Source organism: Amphiprion ocellaris, chromosome 11 (genome assembly GCF_022539595.1).
Source record: "Amphiprion ocellaris isolate individual 3 ecotype Okinawa chromosome 11, ASM2253959v1, whole genome shotgun sequence".
Classification (NCBI taxonomy): Eukaryota; Metazoa; Chordata; class Actinopteri; family Pomacentridae; genus Amphiprion; species Amphiprion ocellaris.
Window position 1 is genome coordinate 16,713,389 of NC_072776.1, and position 20,388 is coordinate 16,733,776.

Sequence of the window (20,388 nt, forward strand, 5' to 3'; positions counted from 1 at the left end):
GATCTAGTTAAACATGAAGAGACGCTTACACTTCACTAGCGTTGAATCTTTTTTCTTAGTTTAGCACACACTGCATGTGAAGTGCAAGTTTAAAAAAGGGGAAAAAAAAGAATCTTATGGAAAGGTAAATCACATGGCTTTGAGTCCATAATGGAAGCTTTTTGGAGGAATGAGCTGCACGTCAAGAGTGATGACCAGGAACAGCTCTGAAGCCTGTACTTATCCAATAAATCTGTGGTGTACAATCCTTGCATGTGAATGCTTTTTCCCCTCATGTGGCATCATTCCTTACAAATGGCTCCATCCCCCCACACCAAACTATCATATGACAGCTTACAGCAGAAGAAACATGGCTTTGTCTTCCAGAGGGACAGCACATCATGTATCCAATAACTGCAGGAAATCAAAGCGACTGACAATCACCCTGTTAACCGTTGCCCTGCTTCTTGTGTCTGACCGAGCAAGAGGAATCACTGACAACTTCGGTGTTCCTCAGAGTTTCTAATATTTCTACTTTAGCCACCAACTCTACATTGTGAGTTGCACGACTGGGTGTAATGTCTTCTTTTCCTTCCTTGGGATTTAGACCACTGGAGACCTTTTGTTGGCAGCCTGTACCCATTTTTCTTCACACCATAACTGTAGCAGGGTGAAATTTTTTTAATTGGCTTTTACTGTCGCTGAAATTACTTCCCTAACTGGTGTAATTAACTGATGTAGTGACATTTTCTAGCGACCGCCATCTTTTTTTCAGGTTAAGAGATTAGAGTATTTACACTTCTGCAACTATTTTTAATCTATCATGACTCTTGACTTTCCACTCTTAAAGCAAAATGCTTAGACTCATCTGTGTGTTGCTTTTTTTTTTTATACATATCACTGGCTTTTTCAATTTCAGTTTTGTAGGCGCTGCACATCTGATGCATCATCCTTGTAGCTGTGATTTTGTTGTCTGAACAGATGGAGTTTTATAACAAACAGGACAGTAGGTGTAGTAATGCAAAAGGAAGAAGATATAAAGCAGTGAAATGTGTATGGCGGCTGTGCACGTTGTTGGACACTGTTGATGGATGACTCCTTTCAGTTGTAATTTTGGGCCAAAGTGCCCTCCATCGCTGCCTTTTTCTGCAGATCAAAAGATTGCTGAAAAATCTCCATGTGAAAAGAGAGCTACGTGATGCTAATAGCGGGCATGCGGCAGGACTGGAAAACGGGAATAGAAATGCATAAACACTGGGCTTTTTGGTCCTGTCAGACTACAAGAGCTTGAAATTTCACTTTGCTCCCTGTTTGAAGTCTTAAAAAATGCACCACATCTGGTAGAAAACAATTTAATGAGGGAAAAAGTCACTTTTTTCCTCTTTTTGTTTATAGACGATAAATCTGTTTTGAATTTGGTGTAAAAAGGCTTAAAACTCCCACTTTCAACATGTTTAATGACTTTAATAATGAGTTTAACACCAATCTTACAATCCATCAGAGGATCCATGAAATATTCATGAAATAATTTGCAAGTTGTGATTTTCTTAATCATCTGAAGAAGTTTAAAAGAGAGAAAGAGAGAAAAAAGTTAGTTTTTAATATTTTTTTGTACTGTTGGTCAAGGGAGCCCACTCATTAACACGTGATACTTTGTTTACATTGCACACGCTTTTTCCCTTTGTTCCCCATCCTCTGCACTCGAAAAGGCCTCTTTCTGCCTCTGGTGCGCTATTGAGCGAGAGGCTGTGGGAGGTTGTGGTGTTGCCACAGGGAAGGCCGTGCTCCACTCTCGTCAGAGTGGCTTATGCAACAGCCATTACCATGGAGAGCAAAGAAAATGTTCCAGGTTGATGCTTGAAAGTGCTATCTGGGCTCTGTTTGGCGCGTAGGAGGATGATGAAGATGATGGCTGGTTGCATTCACCTTCAGATATGTCTAACAAGTGTTACTTGCTGCACCGGACCTGTTTGAATGTTACATAAAGGTGTTCTTTTCTGTGAAAATGTGAAGGGAGAACTCTGTCCTTTATATTTTTTGACACCCACTGTTTACATCTTACATTTTAATTACATATTATATAACTGTCTGATGCTGAAATATTATTTTTTAGTGGGAAGTGCTTAACCTAAATGGTCGCTTATGAAATATTAAAATTTTTTTAGGAAGTTTTATGTGTTTTTGTTCGCATCAGTTGTCTGTCTGTCTTGGTAAGGGCAGCAGGAATACTTGTGCACACACGCACATACACTTAGTAAAACCTTCCCTCAGCGCCGTGACCTCTTTGCTAAATGGTGTTTACTGCCCAGCCCACGGATTCCTTAGACTTTTCCTTGTTTTTACGTGTCTTCAGTTTCACTTCAGGCATTGCATGCCTCAACGGTGCATGAGGAATACCCAGCTGGGGACGACTGACAGTAACAGAATTCCTGCCGCATCGACTCAATTAACGTCCAAATGGACAGAAGGGGGGGGAAGATGTTGAAAGCAGAAAGCTCCTGTCAGACTGTGCAAAACATGGCGTGTGGATTGACACTAACTCTTTGCATTTGCCCCTTCTCCCTGCAGACGTACATCGGCAGTGTGGTGATCTCCATGAACCCTTACAGATCCCTGCCCATCTACACGCCAGACAAGGTGGAGGAGTATCGCAACAGGAACTTCTATGAACTTAGTCCACACATGTGAGTCCACCTCCCAGGTCCTCTCCAAAATCAGCTAGTAATCCTGTACATGTATTGGTCCGCTTAAGACTTAGGAGTGGGACAGTGAGGATTTAGATTTGGTTTCTTTCATGCGAGTATTTTTTGTTGCTATGACAAAGAACCACTGAGGATGGCACTTCACAAGAGTGTTTTTCGAGGCTTTGTTAGTCTGAATGCGATGAACAGGAACCGTCATCTGTCTGCTGAAGATACAGCGTAATGCAAACCTCTGTAAGGATTATCAGTTTGGAGCCAGTGACTAATGCGGTGGGGTGTGGAGGCTCACATCAGAGGGACACTAACTCTTGTATTGAGAGTCAGTCTGGTACTTCTGCTGGCCATTCACAACCGTGGCATGCCATCTGTCCATTGGCAACATGAAGTCAGCATTGCTGTGAGTCTGCCAAGACAAAACAAAGCCCAGCACTCGTCAATTAGCCTGCTGTGTCTCTAGGCTGCAGCAAAGCCCCTCAGAGACACATACTGGAAGAGCGAGAGTGCCCTTGTCCCAGAACAGACATACTCCCTGCAGACAAAAGCAAGCTCCTTGGCTTTACTTTACAGCCAGCTATACAGAGCTGACATGACACAGTTTCAGGCTGTTTTGCTCTTTTTTCTTCTTCCTTTTGTTGCTCAGTCTGTCTCTATTCTGTCTCTTCCCTGCACACTGAGAGTGTCTAAAGAATGTCTTCTGTCAACTTTTGCCTTAAACTTTTTGTTTTTATTTTCGCTTGAGTAGAGGGAGACGGATACGGATTATTCACTGCCGATACCAACTAATAGTAATCAAGGAGACTAATAACTGATTTGTGGAATCCGACATACATTTGCCGTAAAAATAAGAATTAATTTTTTAAAACTTAAATGAGATAAACTCCAACACATAATTTGGTTGACATATTTTTGTTTATGCTTTGCATATATTTAATTAAATGAGCACTTTTCAACATGCGTCCTATAATTTTGACATGTCATCAGTGGTGACTTGTAACCAGTCAGACAGTGCTGCTTTCAGGACACTGCTCAAGAGCACAGGCTAAGTACAGATAGAGGTTGCTTCATCTGAGTAAAAAAATATATATATATTTTAAAAATGCTGTATTTTGTATCCGATAATTGCCCAGGAAAATTCCCTGCCGACTATCCGCTCCTGTGCTCCATTATTCTGAGTGATCATGTCGAAGATACAAATAGTTGCACACTTGTAAAGATTATTATCAATTTGTGTTCGGTGAAATTACCGGCATCGTAATTAAAGTCAAACAATAGCCAAACATGTACATGTCTAGAAGGGTTATCTAATGGTGGATAATATTAGGGCATCAAAAATAAAAGGAAAAACAATGTTTTTTTTGGCAGTACAAGCATTTTTAAACTGGTCTCTAGTCTGAACTACATTTTCACAAGATAGTTTAGGTAATAACAGAAGGCTCGAGGCTAAAGAGACATTCTGTGAAAGTCTTTGCAAGATCATTTTCATACCAGACTGACATGAACTGAAAGAGTGTCTGCTTGGAAAACAGGCAACCATTTAAAGAATGACAAATTTGTACAAGTTAAAATGCAAAAACACATGTACGGTCCTGTCAAGCTGTTAATTTTGAGCCCTTCACAGAGAAATGACATGTAATTGTTGCTGTCATGGGTCTTGGACAGTTAAAAGTTGTAAAGAGCATTTTAGGAAAATGGGCTTGAGGTCTTTGCATGCAAGCCCTTTACTTCTTTGCTGTCTGTCTGAGCCGTTTGAACTGATCTGGCTGAAAACTGGACAATGTCTGAGCCTGTGAGTCGGCAGAGACAGGTTGAAGGAGGCATGTTAAAGCAGAGACGCCAAGATATTTAGCTTGCCATCTGTGACAGGTTGAGCCAGGTGGATATGAAATCTCATTTGCACAAGTCCCACATGAAATAAGTCCTCCCTCTACTACCATTTGCAATGAATCTGAAACTTGAAGAAGCATTTGAAAAGGTAAAATTAGACAAAGTATGTAAAGATCCCTCTCAGCTCAAACTTTGCTCGAAACCATCAGTTTCTGTGCCTCTAATGTATAAAAAATAAGTTTGTGTTGCCTCAAAAGGACATGCTGTAACCTTGTTAAACATCACCTTACTATTAGTCTTTAAGTAAAGAAGATTATGGTCTGTTTAACAGGACAGGCTCTTGCAGGAAACCCTAAAGTGCCAGTCAAAGGCAGATTGTTTAAACATGCTCCATAAATTGATCTTAATCCTCCGCTCAGACCATCTGGACCAGGCTTTGTAGCTTTACATTGATCGTCCTCAAGTAATGTTAAACCCTCACTGTGGTCAAATCCATCAGCCCAGATATTCTCAACTTCATTCCAGTTTTGCTCACTGCTGTATTATACCATTAAGTGTTTTATTTATGTAAGGTTAACTGGAGAGCAATCCATACTTGTGGCACTTGCTCAATACTAATTAATACTTTGATTTAGTGCAGAACTCTTTTCATACTGTCAACATTAGAGACAAATTTTAAATCTTTTAAAAAAAAATTTATATAATAAAATCTATAAGCCCCGAGGCAGCTGGATGGCAGTGGTTTGGAAACTCATTTGGATGTTGTTATTTGAATACGTTTGACCTGACTGGTATTCAAAGCAGAGCAGTGCGTGTTTTTACAAACGCAAAATAAATCTTGTTAGACGGTCACCGCAGAGTGCTATAAATCAGTGTAAATAGTTTTTTTGTTTTTATAAAGAGTTGATTAGAGTCAGCCTCGGTATACTGCGCCTGCAGAAGTTTGGCCTTGCATTTTTTCGGCTTTCACCAGAACTCTGCAGTTGTTCACTCTTTCAGAGCCAAGGCTGCTAGATCAGAGTCAGAAAAAGAAAATAAAGACATCTGTGTGTAAATGTCTGACATACTGACATGACATGGAAATGTGAATGTCTAAAAAGATTCAATTCAAGTTTTACATTTAGTTCCAGCTTTATTATATGCGTTTAAGAGCAACTAAAGAACAGTGATGCGCTAAGAAAGTATTACCACATAATGTTTACACAAACTGTCAGAGGAATCTAGTGTCCGGTCAGTATTTTTAGATTGAAGATGACTGCCAATTCTCTATAATATTTCCAAAGCAAAAAAAAGTTCCTGTTTTTCATGACCCTGTTTTTTTGCATGGCTGAGCTTCACGTGGCTGAAGGGCATATTAGCAGAGTGACTGACCAGTGCTGAAGTAGATCAGTGTCGGGCTTTAATTAAGGTAACAGCAGGGGGTCCTAGGAATCTTCCCCTTCCTGTCTTTGATCCTCATTAGACACTTGAAACAGTATAAAATCAGCAGCTCAGAACAGGTCATAGCAGACAAGATCAACTTTGGATTTGCCACAGCCCCTAAGATGTTGTATACATACAATATATAGAATATGTAGTCTATGAAACCCTGTCGATTTGCTACATACACAGTGATGAAATCAGCATTCACCAAAGTTTACTTTTTCAGTTCTAGAATTGGCAATAAATCTGAAAAGTAAATATAATATAGCAATCATTTCTGTTTATTTTTCTACCATGAATTAATGAGGAATGCATGCAGTTGTAAAAAAAACTAGCGTAAGGTTTATGGATGCAATGAGTATGGTGACAACGTCTAGAAAAACAGAAAATTCTGACTGATAAGTATTTTGAAATGATCAAATTTAATCTGAATCTTCTTCCAACCCTGATGGAAGGCAGACTTCTGGGAAAAGTTTGAAAGCATTTCTTGACTCCTAATGTAAGTGCTTGTATTTTTTTAATATATACTACTGTTCAAAAGTTTAGGGTCACTTAGAAATGTCTTTATTTTTGAAAGAAAAGCAGTTTTTTTTCAATGAAGATGACAAATTAATCAGAAATACAGTCTAGAAATTATTAATGTGGTAAATGACTATTCTAGCTGGAAACAGCTAATTTTTAATAGTGTTTATATTTTCATGATGATGCTGCAGGTCTGACTGAATTTCTCACCTTAATGTCATGGCAGAGTAAATAAAAATAACAATCAACTGGCAACAGCTCAGCCCTTTAGCCTTCTTTCACACCTCCATAGACCCTCACACAGTGTAAATAGCACTACAGTGTCAGTCAGCAGCACCTAATAGGAGTTTAAGGCTTTTATATGGCCTTGCTCCATATGACACCATGTCAAAATGTTACAAATCTGGTTTCCATGGCTTCCTCGCAGAACATGTGCTGCTCTGGTCTGACTCACTGTAAAAAAGCTGAGAACAATGACAGAATGTCAGCTGCTGTGTCAGATGCACGCTGTTCCTAAAACAATTAGTGGGCCATCTCTTCCCACAGGACATGTAGAAGTCATTGACTAACTTGATGATCTGGGAATTTTTCCTTCTGATTGTTTGGATGAGATAAAATATGATATGGCTTTATGGTTATTGAAGGTAGTAGAGCAGTAAAACAGTTCTAGCCGTTGTGTCATTATTGCCTCATCCTGTGCATGGATTGTATATGTAAGGCGGCGCTTTAGTGTCTTTGTTACGAGCACAAGAAGAAGCGATTGTGTGCAGGTGCTTCAGTATTTCACACCTGCTCCTGTATTCCCAAGACGGATAGATGTGTGTGTCTGTGCATGCACATCAGCTGGAGGGAGAACTGCAGCTGGTTCTCTGTCTGTAATATTGTTAGTAGACTAATTGCCAGTTAAGTTCCTTCTTAATTAGAGCTACTGCAGATAAAGAGTGGTTCATACCCAGGCCAGAGACCAGTGCAGTGCAGATCAATCATTCAGGAAAAATCAGACAGCAGATGCTAGCAGTTGTCAGGTATCATTTACTCAAAAAGCAATGCAATCTCAGTTGAATTAGCTATTTTTTTTTAAATTATTTTTTATTTTAGTTGATGGTTGTGATGCAGTTTAACATAGTTCCAATACAAAGCACAAGACTGATGTGCTTATAACTAACAGCTTCCATTCTTATAAATCCAAAACACACTACAGACATAAAAAAACATCAAATGCAATCATAAGTGGGGGAGAAAGTTTCAAGTTTGAAAGAAAGTTTGGCCAGATCATGACCTTATCTGAGGAAAGATGTTATTATTGCAAGTAATTAGATTTGCCGTGTGTTCCAGAGTTGACACTGTTATGAAGGATGCCGATTGACTAATATTTTTAAAGATTTTTCATATATTTAAATTATGTCTAGAAATTCTATAGTTAGGCTAGTCCAACAACTTGCAATATTGAAAATTTTAAGAAGATTTGCTCTGTCACTGTTCACAAAAGCACCTGAATGTAAACCCAGCTGGAGAGTTCATTCATACTTCAGGGAAGTGCATGGCCACGCCCTCCTCCACTATACGAGTCATCATTTCGTCTTGTGCCCAAATGTGGCCAGATGAGGCGCCTCATAATTAACTGGCAGGTGTTTTCCTCCTTTTCTAAACACAGGCGGGGCGTTAGAGATGGACTAATCAGCGGCCTTTCTCCTTGCACAGCAACACTGCAGATGGCCTGGAGTCATGTTGTGTGTTGCTTGCCACCCAAACCAGACACAGATTGAAAACTGTGCGTGTGTGTGTGGACAGTCAGCCAGCCTCATGTCTCCAGGGTAGGATTGTATTTTCCCCATGTTTAATGAGGTATTGAGACCCCCGTTGCTCTGATTGCTCGGTACTTAGGGCCACTAGAGCACTGGCTACAGAGAGGCATCAGGACTGGCTAATGGAGCAAAGAGGCCTCTGTAAGGTGTGCATCAAGACTCCCAGCTGTCATGCACATGCTAATGACAGCTTGTCTGTACAATCTGCTTTGTTAGAGTGTTTTGACACCTACTTATATGATCTCATATTTTGATGTAGTGCCTCTACTTTGGATTGACTAATGTAAAGCGTAAGACTTTAAACATGCTGATGAACTTGTGAATCCAGAAATTCAAATGAAGCAAAAGCAGTATTGTAATACTAAGTCAGAATCATTGGTGTTTACACAGCATTTGTCTGTGCTTCCATTTATATTTTTTCCTCTTAGTATCAGTATAAAAGACTAATGAATCCTCACAGTGCCTCATTGTAGCACAGTGGGATTGGAGTTCTAACTAGAGTTGTTCGGTCTTTTCAGTTTGCTAAACTTTTGACCCTTGCTGCCATACAACTATCGCAACGACCCACATTAAATACGTTTTGATATTAATCAATTTTGACCTTTAATATAATTTTTGATTGCCCCAACATGAAGAAAGTGCAGCTAATACACGTCCTGGCTAAGAACACAAAGCACTGATTAAAATGGTTCGCTGCTGTTACTGTAGTTTCCAGGGCGAGACCTGCGCCCTCCATGTCAAAGGCAACGAGGCAGATCAGAGTTCACACGTGGGAGTAAACTAATTGTATTGACCGGCTGCCCGAAAAGCATCGTGTCCGAAGCATTTCCTTTATGCCGTTTGCTCTTGTGTAGTGGAAGCTTTTCTATTCTCTGCTCTTTGCATTAGGTCTGAATGAGATGCAAGAAAAAAATCAAATCACGGTCATTTAGACAAATATCGAGAAATACCACCGCCTTGGTTGGAATGGTAACTCATGCATTTCCTTTTCACTGAATCAAATATAAATATGCTTATACACTTTCAGTTATGCTCTCTACCACACACACATGTTCTCTTACATCTGAAAAATATGATATGCAGCAGCACAATGTTTCATTTATAATGCGACACATTTTACTCATCAAAAAAAAAATGCAGCTCCTGTAATTGGGACATTTTACTTGGCCACATTGAGATTTTAGTGATATTTCGATTTAATTATTCAGTCCTGCTTTGCATAGAATTCAGTTTTGAAGTTGCCTCTGTCTTTCACTGCCATGTGCATCTATAAAACGTGTGAGAGCAAACTGATGATGCTGAACTGCACAACACCAAGCTCATGAGTGCCCATTTATTTTGGATTTGTTTTCGAATGTGATCATTGGGCATGGATGCATGTTGTTTGTTTGCAGGATGTTGGATTAAGATTGATTTTAAGAAAAAAAATGAATGTGCTGCTGCTTCACCTGTGGGTTGGATGGACTTTGGAATCATTTTCCGCATCACTGCATCACACCTGTGTTTGCTTTTCCAGCGGTGACAGTTGGCACACTTTGATCAAAAGGCAATAAATAGAGGTTGTATGTTTCTTATATAATACACTGAATTTATCTGGGCACTTCACCCAGATACATTTACCTCATGTAAGGTTTGCCTTCAAAACTGTGCACTGGAAGGCTGTTTCAGCTGAATACTGCATACAGAATACTGCATTTACCTTCAGTTGCTGTGGATAAATTAGTTTTGTTAAAATTATCTTTAAAGCAAAGTGATGTTTAACAGCAAGTGTTAAAATTTTGTTTTCATGTTTCGAACTGTAAGAAAACGAGTTAAATTGCAGGCTCTTAAGACAGATGGATGCCAGTTGTAAAACGGTTTTGTTTGATGTCCTTGTTGCTTGCTGTCAAATTAAAGCTAAGAGCCTTGACAAGCAAATCTCTGCACAATAGTACACATTTCTTTATACGTACGTTCCCCCAGTTGCTTCTTCCAGCGCAGCTCCGCTTATTTGGTAACGAGCCACATGTGTACTGTTTATATTATAAGACTGTTTTCAAGGAGACCTAGATAAGCTGCAGCACAGAACCTGTATGTAGGTAGATTTAAGTGGGCACTTGTTGAAATGGCATTTTGACTCAGGTGGGCAGAGTGAGTCCTCTCCAGCATGTGAGTTGGCGTAATGGTGAGCTTGCTGAAACTAGGGAGAGATGATAGGGAAGGTGTATGTTTTCCTTTTTTTTTCCCACCCACCTCTTCAACCCAAGAATAAAATGTAAATGTATTAAATTGAATAATGCGACCATTTATTATCAGTTGCTACATTTGTGCATGCAGGCAGCACTCTCACACCTGCGTGTTCCACTAGCAAAACACAGCACCTTATATACACTGTTTTATTTCCTCCCTTAGGGCTTATAGATCTCAAGCAGTGCCTGGTGTTGAATATGAAGCATTTAACAGACATTTGCGGTTTTATTTAGGCTCAGGTTATTCTGCTTTTGAAGTTGTATCATTTGTTCCTCTTGAATTTTTCTCAAACTCACTTGCAGACCAAACTGCCCATAACTGAGAACGGTTAGGAATTCCCCAAATGATTTCAGAGACAATGCCTCTACCTGCAAGTAGGTTAACATATCACTGATTAAACACTCCCTGCTTTGTCATGTATCGCTTCTGTGAGTATAATATTTTACTTCATGGATTTCCTTTTGTCTGTGATCATCCAAAATCCATTGTAAACTCAGTCTATTCAGAGTCAGAACAATAGGTATTGAGCTTTTATCTCTGCACACAGCTTGCATAACAACATGTTTGAGGCATACCAAAACGAAGGCAAATAGATATGACCGGTATCAACTGTGCGGAATATTGTTCTACCGCAGAGCCATATATCTTTGACAATAATGTTTACCTCTATTTTGTTGTTCAGAGACAGTCATCAAGAGACATGCACATTTCCATTAATTCTATGCAGGTGCTCTGTACAAAATATCTGCATCAAAAAAATAAAAAACAATGAAACTCCCACACACTGCTGTCGTCTCTCCAGCTGATGAATGTATTATTGCCAAACAGAATTAATCTCCTACAGCTGGGAAAAATGACATTATGCTGTTTGATTTGTTATATAAGAACACACACAGGTACATTTTATTTACATTTTAATGTGTACAGATGTTTGTGTACCGGGTCATGTACAACAGGACTGCATTTGAAGCGATCCATTGTAGAAAATAATGGGGTGTTGCTGTTGTATTACTGTACTGCTGTTTTCAGTATCATGTGTTTCAGTAACACTGAAGGCCACCATGTGATTGGTCTCGTGAAATTTGGTGGATTGCGGATTGTGGAAATTTGGCAGTGGGTAGATGAATTTATTTCTGCTAAACCTTTCTAAAGGGTCTGACTAAGAGCCCTAATGGACAGGCTGAAATAGAGAAACTGTACATGCTGGCAGAAATTGAATTTGCTAGAAACTAAGCTTGTATCCATTGTCAAACTAGCTTTTTGCATGAGAACTGAAACCTGGACATTAATATTTGAAAAAAGTAGAAATTATCAGTGTTTTATTTTCATTACCTTTTTTTCATTTATTTAGATTAAAGTAGTGAGTTGTGTGGTTTAATAAAGCTTTATAGCAAGAAACACCCATGATAAAAATGCAGTTAGGGGATAGGGAGTAAAAGGAAAAACAATGAGGAAATAAAGTTTGTGAATACAGTGGAATGCAGCATCTAGGAATAAAAAACTATCTATGAAACTATCTATGAATGACTTATTCACCATTTTTTTTTACCACTATAGCCCTGAGGAGAAGGTGTCACCCACTAGCCTGGTGTGAATGTGTGACCGACATGCTGTTGGTCAGACCCACAATGACTCTAACTGTTGGTTCAGTGGGTCACATGGTCATCCTGAGGCCTGAGGCTTCTCTGAGGGCCTGCCAAATGATCTTGTTCTAAATTGGGCATAACTGCTTATTTCTATGCAGCCTTTGTGTGTAAGTGTATGTGAACAGAGGGTGTTGTGCTGCTTGTGTCGGGTCAAGACTCTACAGTTATTTTTAGCTATGACACCAGGGATGGCAGCATTGGTCTACTGGGTGAACAATGGTCCCTGTTTCCACCGCTTTGGTTCAGACTGAAAAGCCTCAACAGCTATTGGATGGTTTGCTGTGAAATTTCATAGATCTTGTCTCAGAGGATCCATCCTACAAGTTTTCACTTGGTCAAAGTGTCAGCTTGTCCAGTATTTAGGTTTATCACGTGCTAAATTACCATGTCCTGCTGAACACCACCATGCTTGAGTATGTTAGCATTAAGCTCAAAGCACTATTGTGGCTAAGTACAGCAGTGGATTTTCTACCATGTCTGTAGACTCTATTTATGGTCTCTTTCAGTTTAAAAATGGTAAAATAAAGAAAGACAAAGCAAACATTCAATGGAGATAAGACATCAACGTTCAGATTGGTAATTGATCTTCTAATTACCATATATAAACATGGTATTAAAAGACAGATCCACCTCAAACCGCTTGTGTAAGGAGTATCTTATGGCAGACATTTCTCATTTTCCTGTTGATAATGGACAAATATATATACCATGTACTGTTGAGATGAGATTGTTCCAGACCTAATAACAAGTATCTACAATAAACTCCTGCAGTCAGAAATGTCAAAGACCTTCAACATCTTTTGGAGTCAGCTTTTAGAATCGAAGAGCAAGGTTGTCTTTCTAAGCTCCTTTTTACACTGACGTTGAGTGCTCATTGGAGGGTTCAGGTATCAAGAATTCAAGTCAAGTCCAGTGCAGTTTCTTTCTCTCAAGGTTAGTTTGTCTGTATACCAGCAGCCACGTTCTTCTCTGTCAAGATGTGTTTTACACTTCAAGGTCTTTCTGAGCTTGAAGTGACCAGTGGCCCTGCAGTAGTGGAAAGCTCAAACATCAAGAGCAGAATGAAGAGAGGAAGCCCTCAAACCTGGCTGCACTGGTGCTTTCTGAGCTATAAAAAGACATCTTACTCTTGTGTTTCCATCATCCTGTCTGTGGCTGTGCACATGTGGCTATGTATTTCTTTCCTCTAGCATGCTTTTTATGTGTCCTCTAGCCAAAGGCAAGTGTCAAAGTTTCTTCCATTCCCTTTGTTATTCATCATTGTATGAAATCTCATGGCTCTGGCAGTTTGGTCAAATCCTTTTAACACCTTATGATGGGGAGTTATTAGAATCAGAATAGAAGATACATCCACAATCCCAGATTCTCATAAACCTGCTAAAAGAGGCACAGAAGAGTCTTTGTTGGAGCAATGCTTTGAGGATGTTTTGCTACCTTACTCAGCATGCTTATTTCCTGCTTCTCCAAGGATCACACAAACAGCTTGGGCCGGTGTTTTCCCCTGCTGCGGAACGCTAAATTGCTGTGTAGTAAAGTGAATTAAAGCCCTGGACCCCCTCGAAGTTTGATGTATGGGTGGAGGAGTATCAATGAGCAATTAAGCTGAGGTCTCAGACAACCTCCAGCGAGTGTCGGACAAATTAGAGATCTGTGGCAGCAGCACTCCACTCTGAACTTTTAATTTGGAGAGTTAGAGGTATTCTTTATTGCACCTTGCACACTGAGAATGCTCTTGTGAATAGAAGACTGTTACCACGATCCTGTGTCTTATTTGTTAGATAGTTTCCCTGTGTACTGATCTTCTCCTTACCACCTGTTTTACAGAAAAGCATTGTCACGGCACAGATGGCCCACATCTGTCATAACCAAGACTTTTTTATGTGTGGGTGTGTGTGTGTAAGTGTGCATCCGCTCTGTTGCCCTCCCACACCAGCAGGTTGGCTTTTACATTTTGAAAACGTCTGAATGTGCACCACTGTGTTTGTGTGCCCGTGCTTGTGTTTCTTGCCACAAACACCCCCTCTTCCACCTGGTCATACAACATCAGGAAAGTGTTGCTTCCTTGGCTGCCCCTTCAAAGCCAAGCGGATTTCCTGAAGCCTGTGGAGGAGCAGGTCGCACTGAGATCACAGGCTACTGTACTGACCCCCCCTCAGTACATACAAGCACGCAGCAGAAATATACCTGAATCTGGTGTTAAAATGTGGTTTATCCATTAAAGAGCTGGAAAGTAACAGCTGTTTATTTTAAAAGGTGAAAATGCACATGTACTGTACGTCAGTATGAATACATGGCTAATAGCATCTGAGAAAGATTATCATTGTTTGCAAAAGGCCTGTCATCACCCAGTAGCTGGGTGGGTTACACTCAAGCCCATACATTACAGCTTCATTAGCATCTACAAATCACGATTTTAAAGTGTTCTCAATCTGCCCTCAAAGTACTCCACCTGTTTAAGATTCAGGTCACAAACTACAGACCCATCATCTCCTCCTGTGCCCCACTTACCAGAAGCTGGTAGTAACAGAACTGACTAGACTATTTTCTACTGCTTACCTCATGCCACTGTGGCTTTGTGTTCACCGCTGCCACGTGCAAGACCAAATTACAGCCTGCAGGCAGATGTGCAGGGGAGGTGCCAAGCAGCACTTAAGGGCCAAGGCCTTATCCCAGCCTAACCCTCACACACCCAGCAACACACACACACACACACACACACACACACACACACACACACACAGATCAGGGAGGCCTTTGGGATTTCGGTACCTCACTCTCGGTCTCCTCTGTCTTTGATGGTGAACTTAGTGCCTGTTCGTCATTTCCACTTCCACGTTTATGAAGTGGTGCAACCAGTTGCTGTTCAGTTTGCTCTCATGGTCCTATTAATAGCATGATGCTCTGTCCGCATTATTTCTAAATGTGGCTTGTTTTTCTTGCTTTTGATGTGTCCACAGTTAGAATGAAATACAGATTAGTTTCTTGTGACAAATAAGTGATCTTCTGGTTCTTTTATTTTAAGATTTAAACATGTATGTCATCTGCCTCCGGGTGTGGCTTGTGTCTGTCGACCTCTATTCATATTGTGATTATGTGATGGCTATTCATATTCATATGACCTGCTTAGCATGTGTGTGTGTGTGTGTGTGTGTGTGTGTGTGTCACTGGAACAAGTTCCTGGCAAAGGACCTCCCACTCCTATTTCACGCCCCTCGCCATCTCCCGGTACACTCCCCCCTCCAGCCGGCCCACATGCCTCCTCTCGGGGGGCGAGATAATTGTGTGATGGTTTGCTCATTGTCAGGATCAGGTCAGGCAACAGGAGTGTTTTCACAAAAGCAGACATCTGCTGTGCTCTGCTGCCCTTTTCAGCAGTGACGTAATGTCCCGTGGCAAGTCTCATCCATACACAAAACTGGCAGATTGGTGTACAGGAGAGGGTAGGGGCTGGGCCGTGATCAGAGATTGTGGGGGTGGGGATTGAATGAGAGGTTTATGCTTGGCTGGACAGGAAATGAAGAGACACATTTGTTGCAGCTAGGGGCACCTAAAAAAAATCGTGTTAATGCTTGCTAGGAGGGAGCATGGCAGCTGCAAGACTTCCCTGTTAGCATTTAATTTTATATTCAGTGTTTCTGACCAGAATACATTGTATGCTTCCTCAAGAATCCAATAAAGACATTGAATGAATTTCTGCCCTCATAAACATTTGTAAGGAGATTGGCAACATCATTGTTAACATTGGTTTACAGGCATTGTCTGCATTTACTAGAGCATTATTTAGTTTTTTTTTTTTGGCTATTGAATCCAAGGGACATACAGATGAGGGACAAATTAAAGGAAAAAAAACTGCATAAAGGGTCTGAATAAGGTGTTGGGCCACCATGTACCAACAGAACAGCTTCAAAGCATGTTTGCTTTGCTTTTCAGTCTCTGGATCTGTACTGAAGGGATGAATGCAACTTTCCTAACTTTCCCATTTGGTGTTTTGATGATGGTGGTGGAGAGTGCTGTGTTGCACGTCAGTCCAAAACCCCCCCATGGGTGCTCAACTGAGTTGAGATCTGGTGACGGCGAAGGTCATAGGATATTATTCACGTCATGTTTATACACATCAAACCATTCAGTGACCCCTTCCCTCCATCGGACACTGCCTTATGGATGGGGGAATTACCGTCCTCGAGGATAAAGGTGATCACTCAGAGCAAAAGGCCCCCCACAACATAACCAGGCCACTAGATCCTCTTGCATTTGGGGTCAAGAGTTCAGGTATTTCCTTTAACTTTTCGCCCACCATCTGTAGTTAAGTTCACATGCAGTACGTATTTTCTTTACTGCTCGGCTGACCTGCTGTGAAGGTTTTTTTATTGTACTAAAAACTTCTCAGAGCCTAGAAAAGCTTTTGTTTGTTTTGTGCGTCATTCCAAAGTATAAATTCAGACGATGACTCAGCAGACGGAGATGGAGAGAGAAGGAAACTGAAGGGATGGTTTGTTTGGGTGTAGTTTGTCTGATATGTTTTATGTGTTGGTCTGCATTCTCATATCTTGCTATAAATCATAAGGTAACAAGAACAATGTAAAGACTGATACACTCACAAAAATGCTGCACTGTAGTGCCTCCTCCAATGGTCAAAAACCCGTACAGTGTACTTTTAGATCATTTCACATGTGCAATAACTCATTCTACCAGCTTGGAAAAAAAGAGAAATGCTGCATTAGTGTACCTTTTTTCTTGGGGAAATATTGGTCGAGGGCCCACATCAGGGGCTGATGAGGGAGATGACTGGTGGCAGAGCTGAATGGGCTTTGATCCAACGCGACGTGTGATGGTGGAGCACTCTAAGCTCCATTAGCCTGCCTGAGCTTTAACTCTGTATTGTGGTCTGGAATGCGTTCATCTGGCTGCCCATCTCTGGCCCGCTCTCTCCACGGCTTCTTACTTGCAATCAGCAACTTTGCAAATCAAGGGTCAGTTTCAGTTCAGTGTGTGATTATATGCTTCAGGTTGTGGTCCCCCCGCAGCACTGGCTCCTCTAATACAATCGTTGCTGTGCACTAAATTACATTTAGACGTGAGTTTCTTTTTCCATGTCTTGGTGGATTTCTGAAAGTTGGAGTATATAATGAAGAGATTACAGTAGGATGGTGCACAACCCTTCACCATGCAAACTCTAATTCCATCTGAACACTTCCTTTGAACCCTCTCTAACCATGTTTAGTGCCTGCTGGTTGGTGCCACGCTGCATTTTGATGTGCAGTGTGCTTGAATCTGACAACAGCTTTGCCCCTACAAGTAAATGCAACCTCAGCAACCATGAGAGTCGGATATCCCAGCGCCTGTTGGTCGTGTCGTAAGAAAATCCCTGTTCACATCTGTGAATATCAGACATTCTTTCCTATACTCATGTCTACTACACTTAGTGCATATAAATACTTGGCTAATGATATTACTAAGACCTGAGAGATTTTGAGTGCGCCCACCCTCCAGGCAAGGAATAAGACCAAATTAGACACTGGGGAGAGACTGTTGTGAAGCATTCCTCCAAAATTACCTCAAGCTATATTTACCCTGCATTTGATGTGAAATGTGAGACTTAAATATGTTGATCTTAGCTCGATATTTAAAAAGCTGTGAGATTAAGTTCTTGACGGTTTTCAAGTTACAAGATCTGAGTTATGTTAACACTTAATCTACCCATAAAGCTGCGAGGCATTCATTGTCTAGCACAAGGTGGTTACAACCTTTTGACATGAGCTTGACACTAAGTTGTCTGAGTAGTTTTATTATCCTTTAAACCACTTTACTGTGGTTTTGTTATAGTCACACCAGAATTGGGGAACTCAAATAGCGTCTTCTTAATCCTAGTGGAGCTCATCATGGAGTTCTTAGGTGATACAGTATTCCAGATCCAGCATATCTTGTCTCAGACAAACTCAACCCAAAGACGGAATCTACATGCAGCATTTCCCCCCACAGCTGTTACAGCTTTGGACAAAATTCCCGAGTGATAAAAGCCAAAGTACAGGGGTATGGGAAACCTTGCGAGCTAATTTGCAGCCTTGCTTTCTGCTGGAGGAGAGATTTAGAACACGGCTCTCGCTACAATGTACATGACTGTTTGCTTGCCAAATGGAAACTGTAAAAAGCGATTGTTGCAGCCTTACCCTTTAGAGTTCCTCCTCTGTGGGTGTATCTCTTTGAAATTACAGACCAATGTGACACACAGGATAAAAAAATTGTCATTGTGATATGGCCCTCACATCATCCACACCCTACTCTCAAACCATCACAACGGATCATCTGCAAAAAGAGAACAAATAAAATATTGTTCTGGAATTCAGTGGGGGTGAAGCTGCAGTAATGAGTCCTACTTTCCTACTGTGTCGCTGTCTTGGAATGTATGACAATAGGCTTTGTTTTATAATAAGCTCCCCCCTTTTATCCTTCACTATTCACCTGGGGTTATTTTACATTTCACTGACTCACTGCATTATCTAAACACCTACCAGGGTATGATTAAAGAGATTCATTTTAATTATGCATTTTTTGGTTGTTGTTTAATGTCAGAAACAAAATCCAAAAAGTGACTATGACAGTAAACAGTGTGAATAATGTAAAATTAATTGTTTATAGGAGGGAAATCTCTTATGTAACTGTTCTTTTTGTTCTTTGTTTTAATTTTATTTTAATATTTATTAATTTTACAGCAAACATTTGGCATGAACCAGTGCCACATGCTCCAGTTTCACAGACTAAGCAAATCTCTAATGCACATCAATAGATGTGCCTTGTTTGAGCAGCATCATTCGGTTAGTAGCTTCACAAAAAGAGCAGGAAATGGTGAGTTATCAAAGCCAAATTACAAATTCGAACCAGCCAGTGTTGCTAAATAAAGCTACCAGTCCCTCCAGTCCTGTAGATGTCCTACAGATGCAGTCCAATTTCCAATGGAGTCACATGTTATTGATTAGGTTGGACGCCATGCAGCCTGGCACAGAAAGATTTCTCTGAACTTACTTTACCCCACCACCTCTAAACGCTCCCAAAAATATCCTGGAAAAATAAAATTAATGTGTGATGTTTGCAGTGTGGCATGCCGTTGTAATGTGAAGGCTTATGGCTTTGTTGTTTTTTTTTTTCTTCCAGCTACGCTTTGGCAGATGAGGCCTACCGCTCACTGAGGGACCAGGATAAGGACCAGTGCATCCTCATCACAGGGGAGAGTGGAGCTGGCAAAACTGGTAAATGCTATTTTAGTTCATTTCTTTTAATGTCTAGAGGAATCTAAGCCATGATGTCAGGCCATTTACACTCCCACCCAACATCAACCTGCTGTTCATACACAGACATCTACATCACTGGAACTAATATATATTAGTAACACATCTTTTTTTTTTGAGCATGAACATAAAAGATTTTTCATTTATCAAACGCTAATGGGAAGAAAAACACTTTTAATCAAGAGCACAGCATCTTTTTAAGCATCCCAGTGGTTTGCCAATACATTCCTGGAGGGTACGCTCTGCCGTTCCTGTTTGTAGTGCTTTGTTCAAAGTGTAGTCAAAACTTATTTCTAAAGACCGCTGTAAGATAAGAGTTGTTATGCATAAAGCCACATTGCAGATTTAGATCAGATCTCCCATGAAAGGTAGCTTGATGCTAGTTGTGTTTTGAGAATCTCATGTTGGTACATGAAACATGTTCTGTGATGACCTGTAAACAGAATGCATGTAAAATGATAGGGGTAGTCAAATCAAAGTAGGTGAGCAGCAGCGTGCAGATGGTGTGCTGGTTTACTCACGCTTCCTATGTGGAGTATATACAGCCAACAATCACGCTTGAAAGAAAGCTAGAAGACTTTAAACCTAAAATACTGGACTTGGCTTCAGACTACAAGCACTTAAAGAAGGCTGTTTTTACATCCCCTGCCTCCTTTATTTCTGTTGGTTTTTGTAATAGTGTGGCCATGTTCGGGACTAGTTCCACATACCTTCCAGAAACTCACTAGGAATGGTATTTCCTGTAGTGCTGTGTCACAGGTAATGGCAATATTGAGTTGGCAGCGCTCGGACTGTAGGGATGGAGTCACGATCTGCTCATAACATTTTTTTCCTGTAGAATATAGACAGACATTCATTCCTACTCAGAAAGCACTGCCCTCAGGTCTCAGACTGATTGTATCTCCTCTAGCTTTTCAGCTCTGATAGCTGTTTATTGAACGTTAGTTTTTCACGAGTCCTCTCTAAAAGCAGTGAT

At 40.6% G+C, this 20,388-nt stretch overlaps 1 protein-coding gene across 4 annotated transcripts in view; it reads left to right on the plus strand.

The window, feature by feature from the left end:
* myo1b (myosin IB) overlaps positions 1–20,388 on the plus strand; it is a 63,059-nt gene that overhangs the window by 10,581 nt on the left and 32,090 nt on the right. For all 4 annotated transcript variants that reach the window (XM_023280050.3, XM_023280051.3, XM_023280052.3 and 1 more), the window contains exons 3-4: positions 2,548–2,663; positions 19,279–19,373. In XM_023280050.3, coding sequence (XP_023135818.2) covers positions 2,548–2,663; positions 19,279–19,373 — 211 coding nt within the window. The remainder of the gene's footprint in view (positions 1–2,547; positions 2,664–19,278; positions 19,374–20,388) is intronic.